General features: G+C 47.0%; 1 protein-coding gene across 7 annotated transcripts in view; it reads left to right on the forward strand.

Annotated features, from left to right (window-relative positions):
- Nucleotides 1-22,838, forward strand: part of MYO9A (myosin IXA) — a 167,954-nt gene that overhangs the window by 72,928 nt on the left and 72,188 nt on the right. For all 7 annotated transcript variants that reach the window (XM_050309995.1, XM_050309999.1, XM_050310000.1 and 4 more), the window contains one exon: nt 7,664-7,753. In XM_050309995.1, the coding sequence (XP_050165952.1) occupies nt 7,664-7,753 (90 nt within the window). The remainder of the gene's footprint in view (nt 1-7,663; nt 7,754-22,838) is intronic.

Consider the following 22,838-nt stretch of genomic DNA (forward strand, 5'->3'; position numbering starts at 1 on the left):
CTTGGTTGTGTTTGCCAGTGGAAAGTTAGAAAAAGATTTTGGTGAGGTTTTTGCTGCAGGTTTTTTACCCCTACTCTTCAGCTTCAGGTTTCATTTGACCTCATCACTCTCTTCAACTACCTGAAGGGAAGTTATAGCCAGGTGAGGGTTGGTCTCTTCTCCCAGGCAACCAACAACAGGACAAGGGGACATGGGCTCAAGCTCTGCCAGGGGAAGTTTAGGTTAGATGTTAGGAAGAAATTCTTTACAGAGAGGGTGATCAGGCATTGGAATGGCCTGCCCAGAGAGGTGGTGGATTCACCATCCCTGGCAGGTTTTTAAAAAGAGATTGGACATGGCCCTTAGTGCCATGATATAGTAATTAGAGTTGGATCAGGGGTTGGACTTGATGATCTTGGAGGTCTTTTCCAACCCAATCTATTCTATGATTCTATGAAAATCCTGTTCATGGGGTTAAATAGGAAAGGTTGCAGGGCAGGTGCAGGGGTAGGAGTTGGACTCAGTGATCCTTGTGTGTCTTCCAAGTCAGCATATTCTGCAATTCAGCCCCTCCTGATGTGGGCAGAGGTGGCCAGAAGCTCTCCTTGCTCTCACTTCACTTGAAGTGCTTTAATATGCTTGTAACTGAAATGTTACTCTTGTAGCTGGTTATAACAACAGTTCTCTTTATCCTTATTTACTCCCTGGATGGTCTGGAAGGTGAATTTCTGCTGATTTTATGATAAGCATCAGAAGGTGGCTCCTCATTTTGTGGGCACCTGATGCTCTGCCCATTCCTTCCATTAAATAATTGTGTTGTCTCCTGACCTAAAGAACTTGGGAATTGGTTGTCAGGGATTTTCATAACACTTCATTAATGCCTTGAATTCAGAGAGGGGAAGCTTCTGTAAAGTCTGGGGATGAGCAGCTGGATGCTCTTTGTGTCTTGGCCTTGGAGATGCCAGAAATAAACAGAAGGAAAATATGAGTTGGGAGGAGAATGTTGTTGATTTTACCCTATGAAAGTGGCCAAGTGAGTTAAGTAATTGTTTTTTAAAAAAGCTTTGGATAAGAGGGTGACTTAGAGATCTGAAAGAGTTCCATTCCAGGCTTTGGGTCTTTGGCCTGACTTTGCAAACAAACTCTTCTGCAACGTCTCCACCCTGTGAGGTACCGGCATGTTCTTTACTCGTGAACATGTGAAATGGTGCATCAGATGATCCACATAAATCCAAGGGTGGCTTCATGCCATGGCCTGGAACCAGGTAGTGTCAACAAGATTGGAAAAATAAATTAATGAATAAATATTTTTCATAATTTAAAAAAAACAAAACAAAAAAAAAAAAAAAGAAAAAAAAAACCACAAAAAAAACCCAAAAACTGTGAGACTCTGGTGTAGCTGAGCAAAGTGATGGGTTTGTGTTCATCTTGGTGATCCCTTTGCAAGTTAAATGACCACAGAGAACATAAAATGCTTGTTAATCAATCAGGGCAGTGCAGATCTCGGGGTTGATCTGCTGAAATACATGTCTGGGTTTGGGAAGTGGTGTTACTTCTTAAATTTGCATTATATGGTAATTTATCCTTGGCTCTGGAGACTCTGGCTGCCTCCAAGTGTAAACTTTTCAACAGACCCCCTGAAATCAAGGCAATAATCCCGTTTTCCGAGTTGATTTCTTTTCTGGAAGGGCAGATTTTTCTTCAGACCTGAACAGATGTCATTGCTTATTCAGATTTGACCAAAAGGGAGAACCAAAGGGTTTAAAGGGATGAAGCACCATTACAAAGAGCATCCATCCCACTTTACTCATGAGCTGGCTGCTTACAACTCTCCACATTCAGTGTAATGATTTCTTCTCAGCCAGACACGAAAAATACTGGTTGAAACATTTGACACTTTGTATTCGGGCAATTACTTTTATTACCCTTTTTTTTTTTTCTGTGGTCACTGCACAGAGAACACTTTCGCTTTTCCCATTGTTGCTAAAACTTATGAATTGGCTTGAAAAAAGTTGTTAATCCCCTCCCTAGGTCTTGGCATTGCTCGCTAAGACTAGAAAATCGTCACAGAATGGAAATAATATGAGCTGACAAAGAGTTGGACTTGCTTTCCTGCAGCCACCGGGTGCCTGCTGGGACAGTCTGGAGCAAAGCAAAGTGATGGGAGAAACCCCCTCTTCTGTGATCCCATACTTCCTTATTTTGGGGAAAGTTTTGGCTTGGTTTTTATGCTCAGAGGGCTCACTGGATTGGTTCAGTCAAGGATTTGACATGGAAAAGAGAAGGCAAAAGTCCACCTGGACTTGGTGGAAGGGCTCAGAGAAGCAGGAGCTGGGTTGGCCAAGCACAGCTCCAATGGAGTGTTGGCCTTCAAGTGGCAGAAGGGAACCAACGGCCTGGCTGGAATGGGACACTTAGGCAAAACTAAGGTGTTTTCCCTCTCCAAAGGGAAGTTTGGCCCAAATTCTGTGAGCTGGGTTTGTACTGGAACCTCCAAGGACAACTGGGGGAATTTCCCTGCTGCACCAGTTAATGCAACACCACTGCACAGCCATCTTCCCTTTGGATAATAGGATTTGTGTCCCTATAAAATGAAGCAATACAGAGATTTTCTGAAGGAATCTGAGAGGAGATGATGACCTGCCCTGGCTTTGCATTTTCTTAGATACCAGCACCCCATCCAACATGTTTTTGCTTTATTAAACCATCCAGCCCAGCATTTGTTGAAGCAGCAATATAGGATTTTGGCCAGACTCTGCAGATCATTGTTTCATTTACAATAAACCCCTGATTCCATTTTTTTGTCAGGAATAGACATAGCCTGTGGATTATGTGATGCTTTTGGCAGGTTTTTCATGGCCTTTGTTTAAACTCTGCTGAAATGCCGTGCCGGGGAGTGATGTCAAGGCTGCCTGATGGATCCAGCAAACGTGGGGTCCTGTGCAAGCACTGCAAATATCTCTGCGGAAATCCTGAAAGGTTGGGGAAAACCGGGCAAAACTGTCGTGCTTCTGGGGGAAAATCTTGGAAAGGCTCATTTGGGGGTTTGTCAGCAAAAACAATCTCTTAGAAAAGATCAGGTCGAGCTTAAGAGAGACTTTTTTTTTTGCCATTAGTAGAATAAGAACACTTTAATTCTTGTATGTTTACGAACAGAGGAAATTATTTGCATTGGAGAAGGAGGTAAATGCTGTCTGTACTCACTGGAGCAGTTTTATATTGAGTTTGTGGGTTTAGCAGCCAGCCCTGATGCAAAGAAAGGTCAATATAAGTTATCAAGTGCCCTCAGTTAACTTTGCCAGATCTCCCTGTGCATCGAGGCCATTTGTATTTGGCTCCACAGGAGATTTATGTGCTCAGGCTCTTCTTCTACTAAAAAATCATCTTCAGCTTCCCAGAGGGATCCCACAAACATCCTGCCCCTCATGTGATAAATATCTTGGAAAGTAATTAGGGAGGTGAGGATTATGAGGCAGACAGTGCTTGCATCCAGCTTTTTCTTCTGGATCCGTTTTCTGGACAGAGTTTTGTAGAATCACAGAATGATTTGGGTTGGAAAGGACCTCCAAAGTTCATCTGGTCCAAACTTCTGCAATGAGCAGGGACATCTTCATCTTCATCAGGTGATTTGAGCCAGAACTTGACTCAGAACTTCATAGAATTATGGAATATCTTGTGTTGGAAGGGACCCACAAGGATCATCGAATCCAACTCCTGGCCCTGCACAGACACCCCAACAATCCCACCCTGTCCCTGAGAGTGTTGTCCAAACACTCCTTGAGCTCTGTCAGCTCTGGGGCCATGACCACTGCCCTGGGGAGCCTGTTCAGTGCCCAACCATGCTCTAGGGAAGGACCTTTTCCTTATATCCCACCTAAACCTCCCTGGACACAGCTCCAGCCGCTCCCTCAGGTCCTTTCTAACTCTCTGGATATTTGAAAGAAAGTCTGAGGAAAAGATCCAGCTCTTTTCCAAGAAAAGCTGATAGAAATCTGAATGTATTTGCTGTTACTCCATCCCAGGCAGCTTTTGAACGAGCCCTGAGCCCTGTAATCCCTCTCTCAAATATGGGAGGAGAGACAAAACCTGATGTTTTCTTGCTGTCCAGTTGGAAACGGTTCATTTTCCTTCAGCTGCTCTAAGATAACAGCCCAGCAGTGCTGGAGAAGCAATCCCTGCCTGTTTTGGCTCCAGCCCAGCCCTTGCCTGGCTGTTCCTGCCGTGCTCCGTTGGCGTTCCCGGCTGGCCATCCTTCCCTGGGTCGTGGAGCTCTGCCCGTCCAGCCCTTGGCGCTGGTTCCACTCGCGTGTGGCACTGAAATCTTAATTACAGAGACAAAATGCAGATTTAAGACATAAACTCCTCCAGGCCACGTTTGAGAGAGAGAGCAGGACGTGCCCTTCAGCACCAGAAAGCAAAGATCCGCAGAAAGTGACGTGGGAGTGGAACTTCCAAGGGAAAAAACGAAGGAATAAGGGATGTTCTCCGCTTTGCTCCTCTGCTCCAGTGGGGTTTATCCCTGTTTCAGTGGGTCACACCTACTGGAGGAGGAAGAGTTGGGTGTAGGCAATGGGGAAGCTGCACCAGGTGCCCTTAATCGTCGGGTTTCTCTTCGGAAAACTCGAGTGGCTCCTCCTTGGCATCAGGGCCGAGTACCCCACGCTGTGACCCTCGGTGACAATCTGGCTGATTTGGCTGTACCCCGGGTGTTGGTGCTCCGAGGCAACAAAGGATTCGAGATCAAGCTCCACTGGGTGGTAATCCCAGACAGAGACACAGGGAGAGGCAGGGATTACATTCCCGTCCTTGCCAAGTGTGTTCCTCTGTGAGAGGATGATTCAGTGTGATCCCTCCAGGCCTGGAGATGAAGGATTCACATCCACAGGTCTCATCTGTCCTGAAAACTGAGAAGGAAACCAGGCTGGACATGAGCTGGGGGTGGTGAGGTACGGTGTGGGTAGTTGTTTAAGTTGTTTAAAATCCCCATGTTTACTGACAAATCTGGGACTTGGAAATATTTATGTTGTTTAGGGATATTTCATTGGACTGTTTTGATTAGGAGCCATCTGACACCCCTCTGCTTGGTGCCTTGGATAATTAAGATGAGCTGGCTGCGTGTTTGCACATTCCTGAAGTGGGATAAGGGATGGTGTGAGACTCACTTGCTCCAAGCTACGCAGTTGAGGGAGAGCAGCCTATGATCCCGTGGTCACAACCTGCTGGAAAAGTGTCCACACTTTACCCCCAGAGATAAAAATTAAAAAATCACAGATTTTGGTGGATGCAGAGGAATAGAAACCAAATGTGAAATCTTTCTATGGATTTCTGGATGAACCAGGGGATTATGTTTTTCCCCACTTGATTCTAAAAGGTCAAATCAGACTGTGGGAACTGAGGGCTCCGGAGTTGTCCTGGACACTCTTCAGGTGTTGACACTGGATTTCCAATGACATAAACACCTTGCTGGGTGACATCATACACAGGTGGCTTGATGTCTTCTGCTTTCCACAGCAACAAGTTCTTGTTAGTTGGTGCTTCAGGAGAAGTCAGTTCTGTAGGACTGCCCTGGAGTTCCTCAGGGAGAGTCCCAGGATGGTGTTTTTGGAAGAAATAGATTTTTGTACAGAACAGCATCATTGTTGTGATGGTTTGTGGGATTCCTGGAGTTCCACTGGCTCCTTTGCATTTCCTCTTCACACTAATTCCTATTCATACTAATTCACACTCTAGAGCCTATGTGGCCTGTCAGGTCTGTGGGGTCTATGGGGCCTATGGGACTATAAGGCCTGTGGGGTCTATGGGGCATTGCGGCTTGTGGGGCTTATGGGGTCTGTGTGTCCTGTGGAGTCTGTGGGGCCTAATTCCTGGATTAAATAATAAGTCAAAGTACATACGATGGCTGATTTGGAGACGGGGCACCTTCAGGTCTTGGGGGTTAAACCATTCTCTGGAGGTGTAATGCTCTCCCAACTGCCCCTCGAGCACGTGGCTCTATGAGCCCGTAAGGATACACAGGACCATGGCTGAGGGACGGACGAAAGAGCGAGTTTATTTGGGGATGGGGGTTTATATGGGTTTCAAGGGGATTGGAAAGGGACCAATTAAAAAGTCAAGGTACCACAGAAAAACCCAATCAGGTAAAGAGTTAACAGCGAATAGAAAGAAGTGAACAAAAGCCAATGCGAAGACCTCAGGGTATCTTCCCAGGACATTCGTGCATAAGGGTCCTTCACAGGGGGGTGTCGGGAAGGAGAAGCAGTGACTTTGCAAAATACAGAAAAGCCATCTTACGATCTGTTTAAACAACATTAAAAACTTCTGTTTCTATAACCCTTGAGCTGTTTTCTTCTTTTCCTTCACCAGTCCATCTCTGGCAGGATTTCTTCCACCCTATATAGGGCAAATCCATTCCTACAAGTACATCCAATCAGAGAATTGTTTTAGTTTGAAAAGACCTCTGAGCCCATTGTATATATAATGGCCAGTCTTCGCGAGCGAAGATCCGGGGAAGGTCTTTACACCTTCCAGCCTGCGCATTGGATTTTTTAGGTGAGACACAGTGTGCGCGGAACTGAGCCCACCCTTTAATCCTAAGGTTCATCTGCCGGGGCCAAGCGAGCTTGGATGGTGGCAGCGAGGTCCTTAGGACGTAGGTGGGTTGCCTTTAAGGGCTAACGAGCCCCACCTGCCCGGGAGTGGCCCTGACCGGGAATCGAACCCGGGTCTCCGCGGTGATAGCGCGGCGCCTTTACCCCTAGACCACCAGGGGCTCCTGAGCCCATTGAGTCCAATGATTAAACCACGAAGTTTCCCATTTTCATAAATTGTTTCCCTGTGATAAAAATGTGGCCTCAGGTGGCCTCAGGAATGTGGGTTTTGGTCTTCATCAGAGATGTTCTGAGCAGCTCTGGGGTCTCCTCTCAGGGAGGAGAGACTTCAGTGTAGCTTCTCAAGCATCGTCATCTCTGTACCAACCCATATCCACGAGTTCTGGGCAAAAATTGCAGGTACCACTTCATTTGTGGGCACCATTGACTTGTTGACTGAAGTGTCTGTTCACACAACTGCGTTTTGTTCTGCAAACCAATTCCTGTGAGGGCTGATTAGGGATTGTCACCTCACCAGGGAACTTTAGAGAGTAAATCTCAGGTGCTTTTCCAAAGGTTTCTTGCTCCTCCTACTTCCTCTCCACCCTGAAAAGCACCCAAAAAAACCCCAAACACTTGGGTATCTCTTAAACTGATGATACTGTTTGGTTGATTATAGAATAATTTGTGTGGTTTCATCTTGACAGTGCTAGAAAGGGAACTTCTTTACCAACAAAAACTGTGGGAGGGAGGAGCTGCATCAGGAAGGAAGGAAGCCAGTGGGAAATGCCAGAAGTGCAGGAAATCAGGTTCCTTTGGACACCACAGTGTCTGGTTTCTGATGCTGAGTTGTCTTCTCCCGATGGCTGCCTTGTTCTTATCCATTGACCTTTAACTCTGCAAGGGCTGCCAAGTGTTTTCTGTTTTGTGTTTTTTTTTTTTTTTAAATTCCACTTGTAAATTTTAAATTTGAAAACCTTTACACAGAATTTTAAGGTTTTTAACTTGAAAGCTATTCTCTTTTTTTAAAATAAAACCCTGAATTTTAAAATAAATGATTCCTGAAACAACCCTTAACATCAGTATTTTTGTTTTAGGTGAAGGAAGAGATGCTGTTTGAAGCCCTGGTGACCAGGAAGACGGTGACAGTGGGGGAGAAGCTGATCTTGCCATACAAACTAGCAGAGGTTTGTACATGATGTTGATTCTTAAAAAAGCAACTCAGTGCTTTAAGTTGTACACTTGGAGTTTTCTTTCAGGTTTTTTATTTGTTTAGGTGAAAATAACGTGGGGATGAATTTAGAAAAGGATTGGCTTCCCTTCTGTGCCGTTCCTGGAAGATTTGCACTTTACTCTGATGGGTTTGGAGTGGTTTAATGACCTGGGGCTGTGTAAGAGTTCTCCAAAGCACAGTTGGGTGTTGCTGAGTGTCTCTGATTAATCTCCACGTGTCATTCCTTGAGCTGCAGCGCTGATTCATCCCACAGCAGAGAGGGGGGATCCGAGACCCCCAGGACATTTTTCCTGGGTTCCAAAGCCTACCTTAGTGCTGTGTGGCAGGAGCAGGGGTCTCCATAGGAGACACCCATTGGCTTTCCCTCAGACCCTCCCAACCTGTGTCCTTCTGTGGGGCTTTGGAGCAGCCACAACTCCACCAGGTGCTCCCAGACTCGGGGGCAGTTACGTGAGATCAAAATGAAATTGTCAGGAATTTTGGATTATTCACAGAAACACCTCTTTTTCCTTTTACATTCCCCAAAATACACAAGCTCTGTTCTGCTGAGCTCCTTGTTTTGCCTCTCCTGTTCTCCTACCCCCAAGTTTAAGGCCGTTGAGCACTCGCCACTCTTGGTCCTTCCCTTCCCCCTTGTTGTAGCTTCCTGTTAGAATTTGCAACGTCTTGAGTAGTGTCTGGGAGAGCAGCCTGTTGTGTTGCAAAGAAGTCAACACACGGTGTGTTGTCCGGGGTCAGCTGGAGATATTTTGACTCCTTTTTACAGAAAAAAGAAAAAAAAGTATCTTTTCTCTCCTTTGGAGATTTTGTGTTTCAGCTCAGCAACTGTTACCAGCTTTTATCTTTAAAAGTTAATTGTTGCCTTTGTGCAAAGCTTGAATCTCCCCTAACAAAGGGCACACAGAGGCTCTAGCAGTGTCTTTGTGATGGATATTTAGTGGATGTGGTGTTTCTACTTTTTTTTCCTGTTTCTTGGGCACAGACTTTTAAAAAATGGCTAGAAAAGTGTAGAACTCTATAACCACCCTTCTGCTGGAGGTTACTTAGAGTTATAGAATGGCCTGGGTTTGAAGGGACCTTAAGATCATCTCATTCCACCCCCTGCCATGGGCAGGGACACCTTCCACTATCCCAGGTTGCTCCAAGCCCTGTCCAACCTGGCCTTGGACACTTGCAGGGATGGGGCAGCCACAGCTTCTCTGGGCGACCTGGGTCAGGACCTCACCCCCCTCACAGGGAATTCCTTCCCAATATCCCTCTGGCAGTGGGAAGCCATTCCCCCTTGTCCTGTCCCTCCAGGCCCTTGTCAAAAGTCTCCCTCCATCCTGTCAGCTCCCTTCAGGTCCTGGAAGGCCACAATTCAGTCACCCCAAAGCCTTCTCTTTTCTGGGCTGAACAATCCCAATTCTCTCAGCCTTTCCTCCCAGCAGAGCTGCTCCATCCTCTGGTGCCTCCTCTGGACTTCCCTCCAAGAGCTCCACCTCTTTCTGCTATTGGACTCCAGGGTTGGAGGCAGCTTTGCAGGGGAGTCTCACCTGAGGGGGCAGAGGGGCAGAATCCCCCCCTCCCCTGCTGCCCAACAGCTGCTTTGGATTGGAACAGCTGGAAACACTCTTACCTTGCTGCTCTTTCTGTTGAGGTCAAAGAACCTTCTTGAGACTGAAAATGGCTGATCGTGAGTTCCTCAACTGCTTTTCAGAATGTTTCTGGTGTTGTCACTGCTCACAAATCCCATGTGTTCACTTAAAAAGCTTTGTCATCAGTAGTATCCAGTCAAAGAAATGAAAGATCAGGGTGTGTTGTGGTGGGAGAAGCACCAGGCTCCCTTGGGAAATGTTGATGGAATCTCTGTGACAAAATCATTTTGTAAGAAGCTGTGAATTGTGTTGAGAGATGGGCACCACCCCTGCTTTGTATTCACCTCCTTCCAATACCAGCATCCTGACCACCAAATTTTAACCCCCAGTGACCTCACTTTAGAGCAGGTCCAGCACCGATCTGCTCATGCTCCACAGAGCAGAATTTGAGTTGCTCTGACTGGAGCCTCCCCATGATAAGAGGCCTCTCCTCATCTTCGTCTGGCTCAGGGAGTAGGAGAGGGAACTTAAATTCAAATCCATCTCAGTCAGGAAGGAAGAGTGGGATTCATCTGGGACTTTACAAAGACTATTGATGTCTGATAATCCCCACTCATGACTCACTGGGCTGTTGGGAACCAATGGGCTGGTTATTCTTCCTGTGTGTTTAACAAAAGAGCATTAGAGTTGGCTCAAAGGGATGGAAGGATTGCGGTTCTGAGGGTTTTCAGACATGACTGGCCCACCACAACCTCTGGACCTCATAGACAGCTGTATTTCCTGGTGTATTGAGCTGCTTCTTTATTTTTCAGATGCTGGAGGGTTTTTTTCACAGCTTGATGCACTGAAAATTTTGGGGGGAGTTTGTCTGGAAAAGACTGCTGCAGTGGCTCTCAGAAAAAGGGCTGTGAAAGTGTCCCTTGGACATGTCCTTGCTTGTTTATACCATCAAGAAGAGCAAGTTGGATCTACCAATCTTCAGGTGGTAGAGAGGTGGTGGCTGCCCCATCCCTGGAAGTGTCCAAGGCCAGGTTGGACAGGGCTTGGAGCAACCTGGGATAGTGGAAGGTGTCCCTGCTTGTGGAAGGTGTCCCTGCCCATGGCAGGGAGTGAAACAGGATGAGTCTAAATGTTCCTCCCAACCCACACCAGCCTGGGATTCCATGTAGAAAACCTTAAGGCCTTGGGTTTGGGATGGGGTTTTCAGCTTTGATGAGATTCCTCCGTGCATCTGCTCCACACCAGAGTGTTTCACATTCTGTGCTGGGCACAGGGGCTGAGGTTTGCTGACCCCTGTCCTCAGGATTGGAGTACATGCAGACAACAACTCCAAGTAGAAATGCATCCCATGGAATGGTTAATGTGAGCGTGGTCATTCCATGATCCCAGTCTGGCTCCTGAGTCATCTGCACCCTCAGGGTCCTGTGGTCACAGTTGTCACCCCTCTCTTAGTAGTGTTGAGTGGGCAGTGGAGATGCACTTGGCCTGGAGGAATCCTTTCCTTCAGGATTTTGGAGGGTCAGAGCTGAGATTGGACTTTTACTGAACTTTTCCCCTTTCCTGAGCCGTAGCCCCCAGGCACCCAGAGAAGCTCCTCTGTGGGATTTGCAGTGATGTCACATTCCTGGCTGGCTGCTCCTCACTGTCTTGTTGTTGTGCTCTGATTGAAACAGGGGCCTGTGGTTTGGGGCTTTTTTTTTTTTTTTTGGAAACAGTGGTTTGAGGTCTTGGCAACTCATTTGAAACGTTCTCCTTCCTGGCAGTTGTGAATTGACACCAGACTCTTCCCCTGGGTTTGCTTTGCTCATCTTTGCAGTATTTAGGTAAAACTAAATGTTTTATTTTGGCACGTTTTGGTGCCTGGGTAGAAGTTACTGCAAAGTGTCCTTGTGGGGAACCGCTTGCATACAGACCTCAGAGAATCCCTGACTGGTTTGAGTTGGGAGGGACCTTAAAGCTCATCCAGTCCCACTCCCTGCCATGGGCAGGGACACCTCCACTATCCCAGGTTACTCCAAGCCCAGTCCAACTTAGCCTTCAGCACTTCCAGGGATGGGGCAACCACAGCTTCTCTGGGCAGCCGGTGCCTCACCACTCACAGGAAATAATTTCTTCACAATATCTTTCAGCTTAAAGCCATTCCCCCTTGTCCTGTCCCTCCAGGCCCTTGTCCCAAGTCCCTCTCCAGCTCTCTTGGAGCTCCTTTAGGGTACTGCAGAGGGCTCTAAGGTTTCCCCAGAGCCTCCTCTTATCCCAGCAGCCTGGGATATCCCAGGCTGCTCTTATCCCATCAGTGGGCAGAAAGTTGCAATTGCTACCATCTCCTGTCTCTTTATTGATATCGTTCTTCTTCACTTATGACTTTTCTTGATGGCTTTGCCCCAGGAGTCATGTTGGGCTTTGCCTCCAGGACTAACATGCCGTTCTTGAGTTGTGCAGAAATATTGACTTTGTCAGCTCTGTGTTTCTGTTACTAAGTCAAGACTTTCTGAGTCTTGCCTACATAAAGTTTTTCTGCTGAGTGATCCAAGGGGTGGATTCCAGTGCCTAAAGGGGGCCTACAGGAAGGCTGGAGAGGGATTTTTCACAGGGGCAGAACTCCAGGAAAGCAAAACCAGTGCCTGCTGTGTGCCAGCACTTGCTGGTGCTGTCATGTTCAGCTGAGCAAGTTCTTCCCAGCACAACTAAGGTGTCATTTTACTTTATCTCACCCAGGAAGGTACGAGGTGTGTGGGGGCAGCACCTGCTCGAGCAGGGCCATAGAGAGGAGCAGATAAATGGTTGTAAACTGAACTCCCATTTTAAGGTACCATCTTTTGCTTCTTGCTGGGTAGTCAGTGCCCATCCTTGGGATATTCCCAGGATTATGGAAGGAGCATGTGGTTCTTCAGGAAGACCCTGCAAGGGTAATGTGCCAACAGGTTTTTTAAATCATCAGTAAACCTTTAAGAGGTGGTGTCTCACCGTGGTGTTAATGTTTGAGGACGCTCCCATGTCGCTGCTGCCATTTCAGAAATTAAGGGGAAGGCAGTCAAGGAGAGTCCTGATTCTGAAGGGAAATAACACTGCTCTGTAGCTACAGCCTCTCCAGGCTGTGGCACCGATGGCAAGCATGGGCTTGATTGTAGCTCTCCTGCTGCATCTCCAGCGCCTCTGAAATTCCAGTGAGCAAGGGCAGCACACCCATAAATAACACTTCTCTTTACCTCTGGCAGCTGCCTCTTATCTCCTGAGCCACGCTGGCTCGTCTGCCCCAGAGCTGCTCCTGCAACCATTCATTTTCCCTTTTATAGCAGCTGGATGGGGTTTTAATGCAGTGTCTGAGCTGCCGGCGCAGTTTGGGCGGGAGCGAAGGTTGAGGAGCTTTGGGCTGTAGATAAACTCAGGGTGCACGGACATGAAAGGCGGCACTTGTGTTCTCAGGGCTTGGGTCAGTGTCCAAAACAGCTGCCACTGTCTTTATCAGGAGTGAGATGGTGGATTAATGGAGCCTGGAGCAGTCCATGGGTTTCCAGAGAAATCCCAGTGGAGAGTTTGGGAACAGCGAGCTAGACAAGTCCACTTATTTAGCAAATCAAATACAGTGGGAAGGACCTTTGGAAAAGGCTGGGGAAGCAGAAGCCATCAGTGATATGGGGGATGACTGGACAGTTTGGATTAAGATCTGTCCTAGACACTGGGCATCTCTGCAGCCACGGTCACCTTCTCCCTAATAATGTAAAATATAGCAGTCACATGGGTGAAATTGAGGAAAATGGGATTTTAATGGCAGTAAATAGTGCCCACTGTAGGTTGCTGATGTCCTTCTCTAAGTGCCCCTCAACTCCAGACTCTGAGCTTTTTTTTCATGTGTTACTCCTTTTAAGTTCTACAGAGGTAGGAAAGTTTCATAAGCCCCAATTCAAGTATTCAGGAGAAAAACCCCAGATAAATATCAAGTGCCTCGACTGATGGTTGGTAGGAAATATGCAGCCAACAGGGGAGCAGAGCATTGGATCGAATCTTGGTGGAGACCTTGGGGGTTGTTAAAAATCTTTCTCTTGATCTTACCTGTAGTCTGAGGACCCTCTTAATTTGTGTGAGGAACTGCCCTCCTGGGCCACAGTTATCTTCCTGCTTCTAAATAATTCAAGGAATTCTGTTTTTTTCCATCTCTGCTGAAGGGCTCCAAGGCCATGAGTTTATGCCTTGACTCACAGTCATTTACCTCCCTCAAATCCAGTCTTGCTTGGTGGTTCCATTCCCCCTTTCCATCATGCTGGAGAAGAGTCCCGTGTCTGAGCTCCTCAACCATCCCCACCCTGTTTCCATCCCATCTGTTCCCTTTACCAGCCCGGTGTCCATCACCTGCTTCTCTGTTTTTCACCAGTTTCTGCATTTTTTCCATGTTCTTCATCTGATGAGGAATAACTCGTTATCAAAGTAACTACATCTATTAGTAAACCCTCTTTTACATTCCTCCAGAAAAAAGAAGGTTGTTTCTGTGACGTTTCCAATATAACTGTGTTGGTATTTTCTTGCTAAAATGCTTTATTTTAACAGATCCTTATAATTTTCAGCCGTTTGTGCTCAGGGACATTTTATCCCTAAGGGTTAGTTAACAAATTAATTCACACTTCCAGCAGAAATCTGATGGGAAATTGCACAACAGAAGGGAAATAAAAGATGTGAGACAACTTCTCGGGCAACAACTGACCTGATTCTTCTGTTCCTTTAATTTTTGAAAGCTGTTGGGAGCTGGTTGTTTGATGTGATGAGTGTCACTATAAACAAGCCTTTTATTCAACTTACTGTTTGTTCATAATTGTAAGTGGAAAATGGGTATCCCAAATCCCAAAGGAATTGAAGGGACTAAGGTGTGTCCGGTTAGAAGCAGATGTTGTGGAGCAGATGTTGGGCAGCAGCCCTGAAACCCCACTGTATCTCCTGTGCTGATCCCACAGCATGGGCAGCAGGTGAGCGGGATTCTGCTCCCTCAGGTGAGACTCCCCCTGCAGAGCTGCCTCCAGCTCTGGGGTCCAACAGCACAAGGACGTGGAGCTGCTGGAGCGAGTCCAGAGGAGGCCACGGAGCTGCTCCAAGGGCTGGAGCCCCTCTGCTCTGGAGCCAGGCTGGGAGAGCTGGGGTTGTTCAGCTGGAGAAGAGAAGCTCCAGGGAGACCTGAGAGCCCCTTCCAGAGCCTAAAGGGGCTCCAGGAGAGCTGGAGAGGGACTGGGGACAAGGAATGGAGAGACAGGCCTCCAAGGGGAATGGTTTCCCACTGTTGGAGGGCAGGCTTAGATGGGACATTGGGAAAGAATTGTTGGGTGTGAGGGTGGTGAGGCCCTGGCACAGGTTGCCCAGAGAAGCTGTGGCTGCCCCATCCCTGGAAGTGTCCAAGACCAGGTTGGACGGGGCTTGGAGCAACCTGGGCTAATGAAGGTGTCCTTGCCCGTGGCAGGGAGGGAAATAAGATGATCTTGAAAGTCCCTTCCAGCCTAAACTGTGCTGGAATCCTGGGATCATGTCCATGTTTAGGTGTCTGGGTGCTCTTTAGCAGCTGGCTCTCCGTGCAGGTGGTCACGTGGCTGTGGAAGGATCATCAAACTGTTCCATGAGCAGAGCACCCAAACTGCCACTGAATCTGTGAAAGGCTTTTTATTCTGCATAAACAGGTGCAGCTGCAGGTCCATGTGGAATCACCCTGTGATTAGGTAGGAAAACTGCTGCAGTTCAGGTGAGATTTGCAAACCCAAATATTCTGGCTCCTGAAAATCTGGGATGTGCAGAAACAAACGGGGTGACAAGCATTAATCCATGTTTTTAGTGGTACAGTAAGGCAGGAGGAGACAGTCCAGGTCTCCTGGCAGCCTTTGCTTTCCTTCTCCTTTCATTGTCCCTGGGTCTGTGCTGGCTCAGCTGACCCAGAAAAAGTTCTTGGAATGTGAGGAGAGTTGGGTTTGTGTCCTTTGGGAGAAGGGGAGAGAACTTTTACCCAGGAGCAGTGGGATGGGCACATCTGTCCCTTCTGGTGCCACAAAGCCATTCAATGCCATTTTTTCATGTCACCAAATGTCCCTTCACCCCGACCTTCTTGACCTGGGATGAGTTTTTCCTGAGGAACACAAAACACTTGGCACATCCAGGAATAACCACCACAGGATGGTTATTTGGGCCGTTTGGGGCTTCCGATCAGGGAGAACATTGAATTTTCAACATGAACGTTTACTTTTCAGCACATTCACAGTTAATTGGCAGAGACACAAGATAGAGAAGCCAAGCAGAGCATAATGAAAGGAAAAAACTGTTTCATTACAGCAAAGAACTGATGTTTCATTCTCTTACGTCCTTGTAAGTGGGACTGTCTGATGCCTTTTAAGGGATCAGACCATTATGAGACCATTATAAGGGAAAAGGAATGGAGTTCCAGGGCCAAATGGCATAACATTACCTAAGATGTTAAAAAAAAACAACAAAGGGAGAGACCTCAGTTGCAACTAATCCCGAGTCTGAAAATATTAGAGAAGAAAAAATGGGAACGAGACAAAATAATTAATAGTGTGAAGAAAGTGGGATGAAAATTGTCAGTCCTGAAGCACGAGGACATTTAATGGAATAGAAAGTGGCAAAACTGCTGGAAGCACCTACTTATCCCAGAGCCCATTAGCTTGGGAGACTCATTGTCACCACGGGTTATTATGTGAGGAGCTCAGCAGGATCCCTTTGAAGAGCTGCTGTTGATGAGTGTGCTCGGAATTAACAGAAAAATAGTCAGGGAATAAAACTGAAACCTCACGAAGCTTTGAAGAGGCAAACAAGCGTCTCAGGGCAACCTGAGAGGGTAGAACTTCAAAAGAAACCTTTTTGTGGGATGATGTTCCTCGTTTTGCCCTGTGCCTGGTGATGCAATAGGGATGAGATGAGTAGTGGTTTTGTCACTGGTGTCCTACATGCATTCCTGCATGGAATTCCTGCATGGGATGCAGCATCCTTTCATCAACATGTGGGCATTTTTCGTCCTGTTTTCATGATTTTTTCACTTTACTGTCTGATTCTCTACCCTGACATTCCCACTAAGTGATGTGTGGGAGGTGGTCTGGGATCTGGTGTGACAGTTGGTTTTTGAGGATCTCCCAAACCTGCTGATCTTCATAGAATCCCAGAGGGGGTTGTTCAGGAAAGGTCCCTTTCAACCCATCTCGTTCCACCCCCTGCCATGGGCAGGGACACCTTCCACTAGCCCAGGTTGCTCCAAGCCCCGTCCAACCTGGCCTTGGACACTTCCAGGAATGGGGCAGCCACATCCTCGTATACCAAAGCTGTTCTAGTCAGTCATGTGCCCTGTGCCACCATGGAAAATCCTGGCTGTTAACTGTGTTCCTGCTATTTCTTTGGCACTAATGCCTGGAAAAAACAAGGAAGACATTGGGATTTCAGGATTCCTGAACAAAGTCCAAAATCAGGACTTCAGGAAGGGAAATGCTGGCTTTCCATGGCCTACTCTGCCTGGAACCAACCTCCTGCTCCAGCTGCCTTCCTGTCCTTAAATCCATTCTCAGCCCTTTAAAGGATTCTTTTAATTACATCTGATTACTGAAAAGGCACTTTAATTTCACCGAGTCGTTTTAGTTACTGAAATTTCTAAGATCATGAGAAAAGTTTTCAAGGAATGAAAACAAACCACTCCTGGGTTACTGAGTCAGCTCTTCCCACGTGGGATGTCATTTTGGTACAGTTGCTTGGAATATGGGTTTTTTTGTGTACAGTCCCAACCTGATTAAGTTTAGGTTGGCTGTTTTTTTTCTCAGCCTGAGGCTGTTTGTCAGTGGCTGAAGGAGGAGGAGGTGCTGGAGCTCCGTGGCTGGGCAGGGTGTGCTGCACAGCCCTGGCCTCTCCAGTGGTGACAACTGAGGTGTGATGGGAAATAATTCCCCTGTGAGGAAGTTTGCCAAAAAAAAAAGGTAAAAATGACCTGTACTGATGACGCTGATGCACTGGCAGAACACGTTTTTCTGCGATGTCCCTCTGCTTGGGAAGGGCCAGTAGAGAGGCAGGACTTTGCTTACAAAAACTCGAGTGCTATTTTTGGTGGTGCCTCGGATGCCTGGTTGGGGCTGGGGGTGTGTTGTGCCTGCAAAGAAAGTACTGAGCAAATTGCTCTAAAGGGGCCTCCAGGTTCCTCCTCACATCAGGTCACACAACAACTTCTCCTGCTACTGTGTAACTTATTAACTGATTTATGTCCTGGGTTCCCTGTGAAAACATGGCCTGGACCGCAGCTTAGTTGATGCTGTTGGTACAACTGGCTCTGGATGCCCAAGGCTGGAGGAAAACTCTTTTTTGTCACCTTGGACTCTTCCAACTTGGCTACCTGCTGGGTCTGAACTTCTGCAGCTCTGTGGTAAGCTCAGGATTGCTCTAAAAACCCCTTTCAGTGGGGATGATCCCCGTGTCTCTCATCTCATCCTCTCCTCCACAGAGGGAACAACAGCCTTGTTTTCTGGAAGAGAGGGTGGGTGTTTTCTTTCCTTTTCTCTTTTGATCTGTCACAGGTGCCAGTTTCTAACCACCCTGCTCAAATCCAAAGGCCGTGACTGAAATCTTTTTAGGAGGATGATGTCTGGAGCCACGTGACTCCACAGTTGAGAGTTGGGGAAAATTGCTAACGAGATTTGTGTTGGTTCCTTTTGCTCTTGACTGTGACTTGGGGGCTGGTTGTGAAAAGCGTAACCACAGCAGATCAGACAGTCAGCTGCAAGAGGACAACGTTAGAGACTTCAAATGAGGTTTAAACATAACTAGGAGGCTCTGCTCTGGGATGGGGTTGGGGGCTCCCACCTGTCCTTTTCCAAACCTGCACAGCCACCAGTGAGATGCAACAGGTGTGTCTTCAACACACTCACACAAGACGTTCTCCTTTGAGGTTTTCCACTTTATTTTCCTAATTTCCATCCATGTAATGACAGAAGGATGAGTTAGGAGAAGGCAGTTGCAGGAGCACACTGACACTTCCCATGTTATTCCTCAGGAATTACACTAGGACAGGAATGACACGAGCCATTTCATTAGGATTGTATGTGAAATAGTGTGAGGATCGTGGAATCACAGCATGGTTTGGGTAGGAAGAGACCTTCAAGAAATCTAATTCTACCCCGTGCCATGAGCAGGGACACCTTCCACTAGCCCAGGTGGCTCCAAGCCCCATCCAACCTGGCCTTGGACACTTGCAGGGACGGGGCAGCCACAGCTTCTCTGGGCAACCTGTGCCAGGGCCTCACCACCCTCACACCCAACAATTCTTTCCCAATATCCCATCTAACTGGCAGTGGGATCCCCTCTGGCCGTGGGAAGCCATTCCCCCTTCACCTGTCCCTCCATCCCTTGTCCCAAATCCTTCTCCAACTCTCTTGGAGCCCTTAAGAGGTCCTGGAAGGGGCTCTAAGTTCTCTTGGAGCTTCTCTTCTCCAGCTGAACACCCCCAGCTCTCCCAGCCTGGTTCCAGAGCAGAGGGGCTCCAGCCCTTGGAGCAGCTCCGTGGCCTCCTCTGGACTCGCTCCAGCAACTCCAAATCCTTCTGCTGTTGCTCCCCAGAGCTGGAGGCAGCTCTGCAGGTGGGGTCTCACCTGAGGGGGCAGAGGGGCAGAATCCCTCCTCCCCTGGTCACCCCTTGACCAGCAGGATGGACACATGGTGAAAATATTCAAACTGGTTTTAATTATATTTTTTAAAATAATTAACTTTTTTTATAATTAGTGATTAGTGACTTGTCATCTCCTATGATAGCAGGTAAACAAATAGCTCTGAAGGACTCAGTTGTCAGCCTGGATATATTGATACAGGAAGGTTGTCACTCAATAAACGCATCGATTGGACTTGTCCTGTTGGGGCTTTTTGGGAAGGGTGTTGGCAGGGTTTGGGAAATCCCCTAAAAGTACTTCTGAGTAATGGAGGGGGACCTTTGTCCAAGCAGGTGATTGTAAAGATACCAGGAACTCAGTCCCATGCAGGTGGTCATGGAAGGCACTGGGAAGTGGGTCCTGGAGAAGGGAGAGCACAAGGAGGTGTTTGATACCTAAAGTTGGAAACTGGTAGCAAAACTCCCCTGTGAATCTGAGAACTTTATAACCAGTGTGGTGACAAAATCCGTGTTTGGGTGTCGTGTTGGGGCACGACACAGCATCATATGGGAGTGACATTCCAGGCTATTTTTTTCTCATTGGAAAATCCACCCGTAAGTTCTGGAAAACATCATCGTCACTTGCATCTCTTGGCTGAAATCCGTTGGCAGGACACCCCTGCTGCCTCCTGGCTCCAGGGGGAGAGGGGAAGGTTTGTGCCAGGACATGGCAGGAGCCAGGGATAGTGCAGGGCTTTGGGGTTTTGTTGGGTTTTAAAACCTAGAGCTTGCAGGTACATTTGCAGGAAAGTTTGTACTGTTTTTAAATGAATTTTTCCTCTTTTTTTCTTGCTGTTAGAAATGAAAACCTGCATTTTTCTCTCCTCTTCTTTCACTGATGCTTCTAAAACTATTTTTCTTCCTCCTTTAATCGAACGTAAAAATCATTATAGAACCTTTTTGCAGGCTGAAGTCAACGTGGTGAGTTAAGGGTTGGAGCTCTCCTAGGGAAAGCACCCAGGGGAATGACAGGATTTGAATATGATGTGAAGATAAAATACGAGTGTGGAAAATTACATCACCCTTCTCCAGCCTGAGCATGATATAACACTCCTGGATGCCAAGACAGGGATTAAGCCAGAGTCTGATATCCTGCAAGAGCACTTTCCTCTGGGTGTTAAGCCTCCGTTTAAAAAAAAAAAACCCTAATCCTGCTTGTCTCAGCCCATGTCCCACGAGCCAGAGGGGAACCACAGAAGCTACTCAGTCCATTGCTGTGGATCAAACCCAATGTACGACACGTTCAGGCACAGATGGGAAGGGAGTGGGGCAGCAGGAACCCACAGTTCTCCATGTGCACACACGTGGGGGACTTGAGACCCGCTCGATGGAATGAACCTGGTGGGAGATGAATTTTGGTTGATGAAAAACTCACTGTGATCCATCCACGGGCGCTCACAGCCCCAAAACCAACCACACCCTGTGCTGGTCCCACAGCGTGGGCAAGGGGGAATGGCTTCCCACTGTTGGAGGGCAGGGTTAAATGGGATATGGGAAAGGAATTGTTGGCTGTGAGGGTGGAGAGGCCCTGGCCCAGGTTGCCCAGATTTGCTGTGGCTGCTCCATCCCTGGAAGTGTCCAAGGCAAGGTTGGACGGGGCTTGGAGCAACCTGGGATAGTGGAAGGTGTTCCTGCCCGTGGCAAGGGGGGAACTGGATGAGCTGTAACATCCCTCCCCACTCAACCCACTCTGATTCTGTAAGTGAGGCACTAAAACCTGCAACAGGACCAGTAGATGGATTTAGACCTTGCCTAATTCAAGCCATGTAGTGTTTTTTATCTCCTTTTTCTCTGACCCAGCAGTGTTCTCTCAGCTTTGGTAAGGAGCTGTAGATGTGGTGGCAGGTTTTGTTTGTGGTGCTACTCTCCTTCCTCACCATCCCCCTCATTTTCTGCTCCTTCCCTAATTTAGCTCTTACAGTGTCTCTCCCTTCCTTAGATGCTGCTCCATCTCAGAAGAGCAGTGACAGTCCCAACAAACAACCCTCAGCACTGTTCCTCTCCCTACAGCTACAAAACCAGGCTGGAACCACCTTCCCTATGTGGTTTATTCCAACCCCTGTGGAGCAATAACAGTGTCAGAGAGAAAAATGGGATTTTTGTAGTATTTTAGTCCACGTGGTCACCACTCCTCTGAATGAGCCCTTCAGTAGTATCTGGCACTCCTAAACTCTACTCAAATCAAAGTGTATTTTGAGTCTGCTTTATTTAATCACTTAATTAATGATGATCATTATCAGCAGCCTTGGTGGACTGTTGCCAATTGACTGCACATCCAAGGCTTACTGGGAATGGGGGGTTGGATTCTCTTCCTGGTTATTAGATCCCTTTAGGAGATCCAAGAGCTTGAATTGCTCTTGGTTTTGCTTGTTCTAATCTCAGAAGATTCCTCTTCACACTGTCCAAGCTTTGCTAATACCTATATCTTTAAAAAAGATGTAAATGTGGATCTTTTTTAGAATAAAAACTGTTTTCTTTCATTTTTTACTCCTATATGCAGCACCATTTTTGGTAAATAGATAGTTTGAGGCAAAGAAGAAAACAAATACACCTTTTCCTGATTTTTCCCCTATTTGGAAATTAAATATAGCACTTAAACCTGCAGAAGTGATGGAAGGAGGAAGATTTTCAGCTGAAAATCTTAGGTAAATACCATGGCAAAATTCAGTAGGTATTAAAATGTGGTTTTGTCCTCTGAGTCATCTTGGAATGAGACATTTGTGTTCCAGTAAGTATAGATGTAATTATGAAGCTAAATTTCACCTTTGAGATTAAATGGGGGGAAAAATGGGAGTGGCTGATAAGGATTTTAAAGCAGCCATCAAATGATGAGGCAAATCAAACCCTGTGTGTGAGAATCACTCCCTAAATTATTTCTGTGGTAAGGTATCAACAGGTTCCTGGGATTTAGTGCCAAATCCCTGGGAGCAGAAATGCCAACTGGTTCCTGGGGGAACACATTAAAAATGTATTTCATGTCTTAAAAGGAAAGCAAACAAATAAGGCTCCCAGAGAGCCGCTGAAAATCCATATCCAGACTGGGGGTTTTAGAGGGATTTCCTGAAGAGTAAGAATTCTAGTGCTGCCTTTTTCTTCCCTGAATATTTCATTGGAAGCACCTTTCACCCTTGTGTAGAAATTCTAGGAAGCCCATTGAAGGCCCTAAAGGAAGAGGGGATATTTCCTCTCTTCCTGTGCTCAGATCTGATTTCCTGGAGGGAAGAGTGATCTCTGTTTCTGCTCCACAGAAGCAGGAAAGGTATTTTGTGGTGCCTTGACTTAAATCACTGAACTGCTCCTGTTTTTGTGTTTTGCACCAAGTCTTGCAAACTCCACACCTGGAAAGAAAAGTTTCTGACCAGCCTGGAATTACTGGGATTGATTGTGAAGTGTGAGTTGATAGGGGTCTGAAAGGAGAATTGTTGCTTGTCTTCCTCCTGGAGGGCAGGAAACACTGGCACATGTGGCTTCATTCCGGAGGAGCTGCTGGGTCATCAGGAGAGAAAGAGTCCATAGGTGGTTCCTGTGGCTGTATTGAGATCATTCCTGTTTAACAGCTGAATTTTTGGAGCTACTGTAGGTTCTCCTTGGGAAAATTACATGGATAGTTGCTTGTAAAGGCAGATTTTTTAGGATGGGTGGGAGTTTTGCATTTGTAGGGAATGCTGGCGCCGGGTTTACCCAGTGTGAACAAGTAATGTGGGTAACATCCATCATGAGGTACTCACACAGAGTCTCCAGGGAAAACACTGGCAAACTGGAGGAAGAAAAGGCCAAGAAGTCTTGTGGAGTTGACAGCAAATCAC

Source organism: Myiozetetes cayanensis, unplaced genomic scaffold (genome assembly GCF_022539395.1).
Source record: "Myiozetetes cayanensis isolate MyiCay16 unplaced genomic scaffold, myiCay2020 scf14, whole genome shotgun sequence".
NCBI lineage: Eukaryota > Metazoa > Chordata > Aves > Passeriformes > Tyrannidae > Myiozetetes > Myiozetetes cayanensis.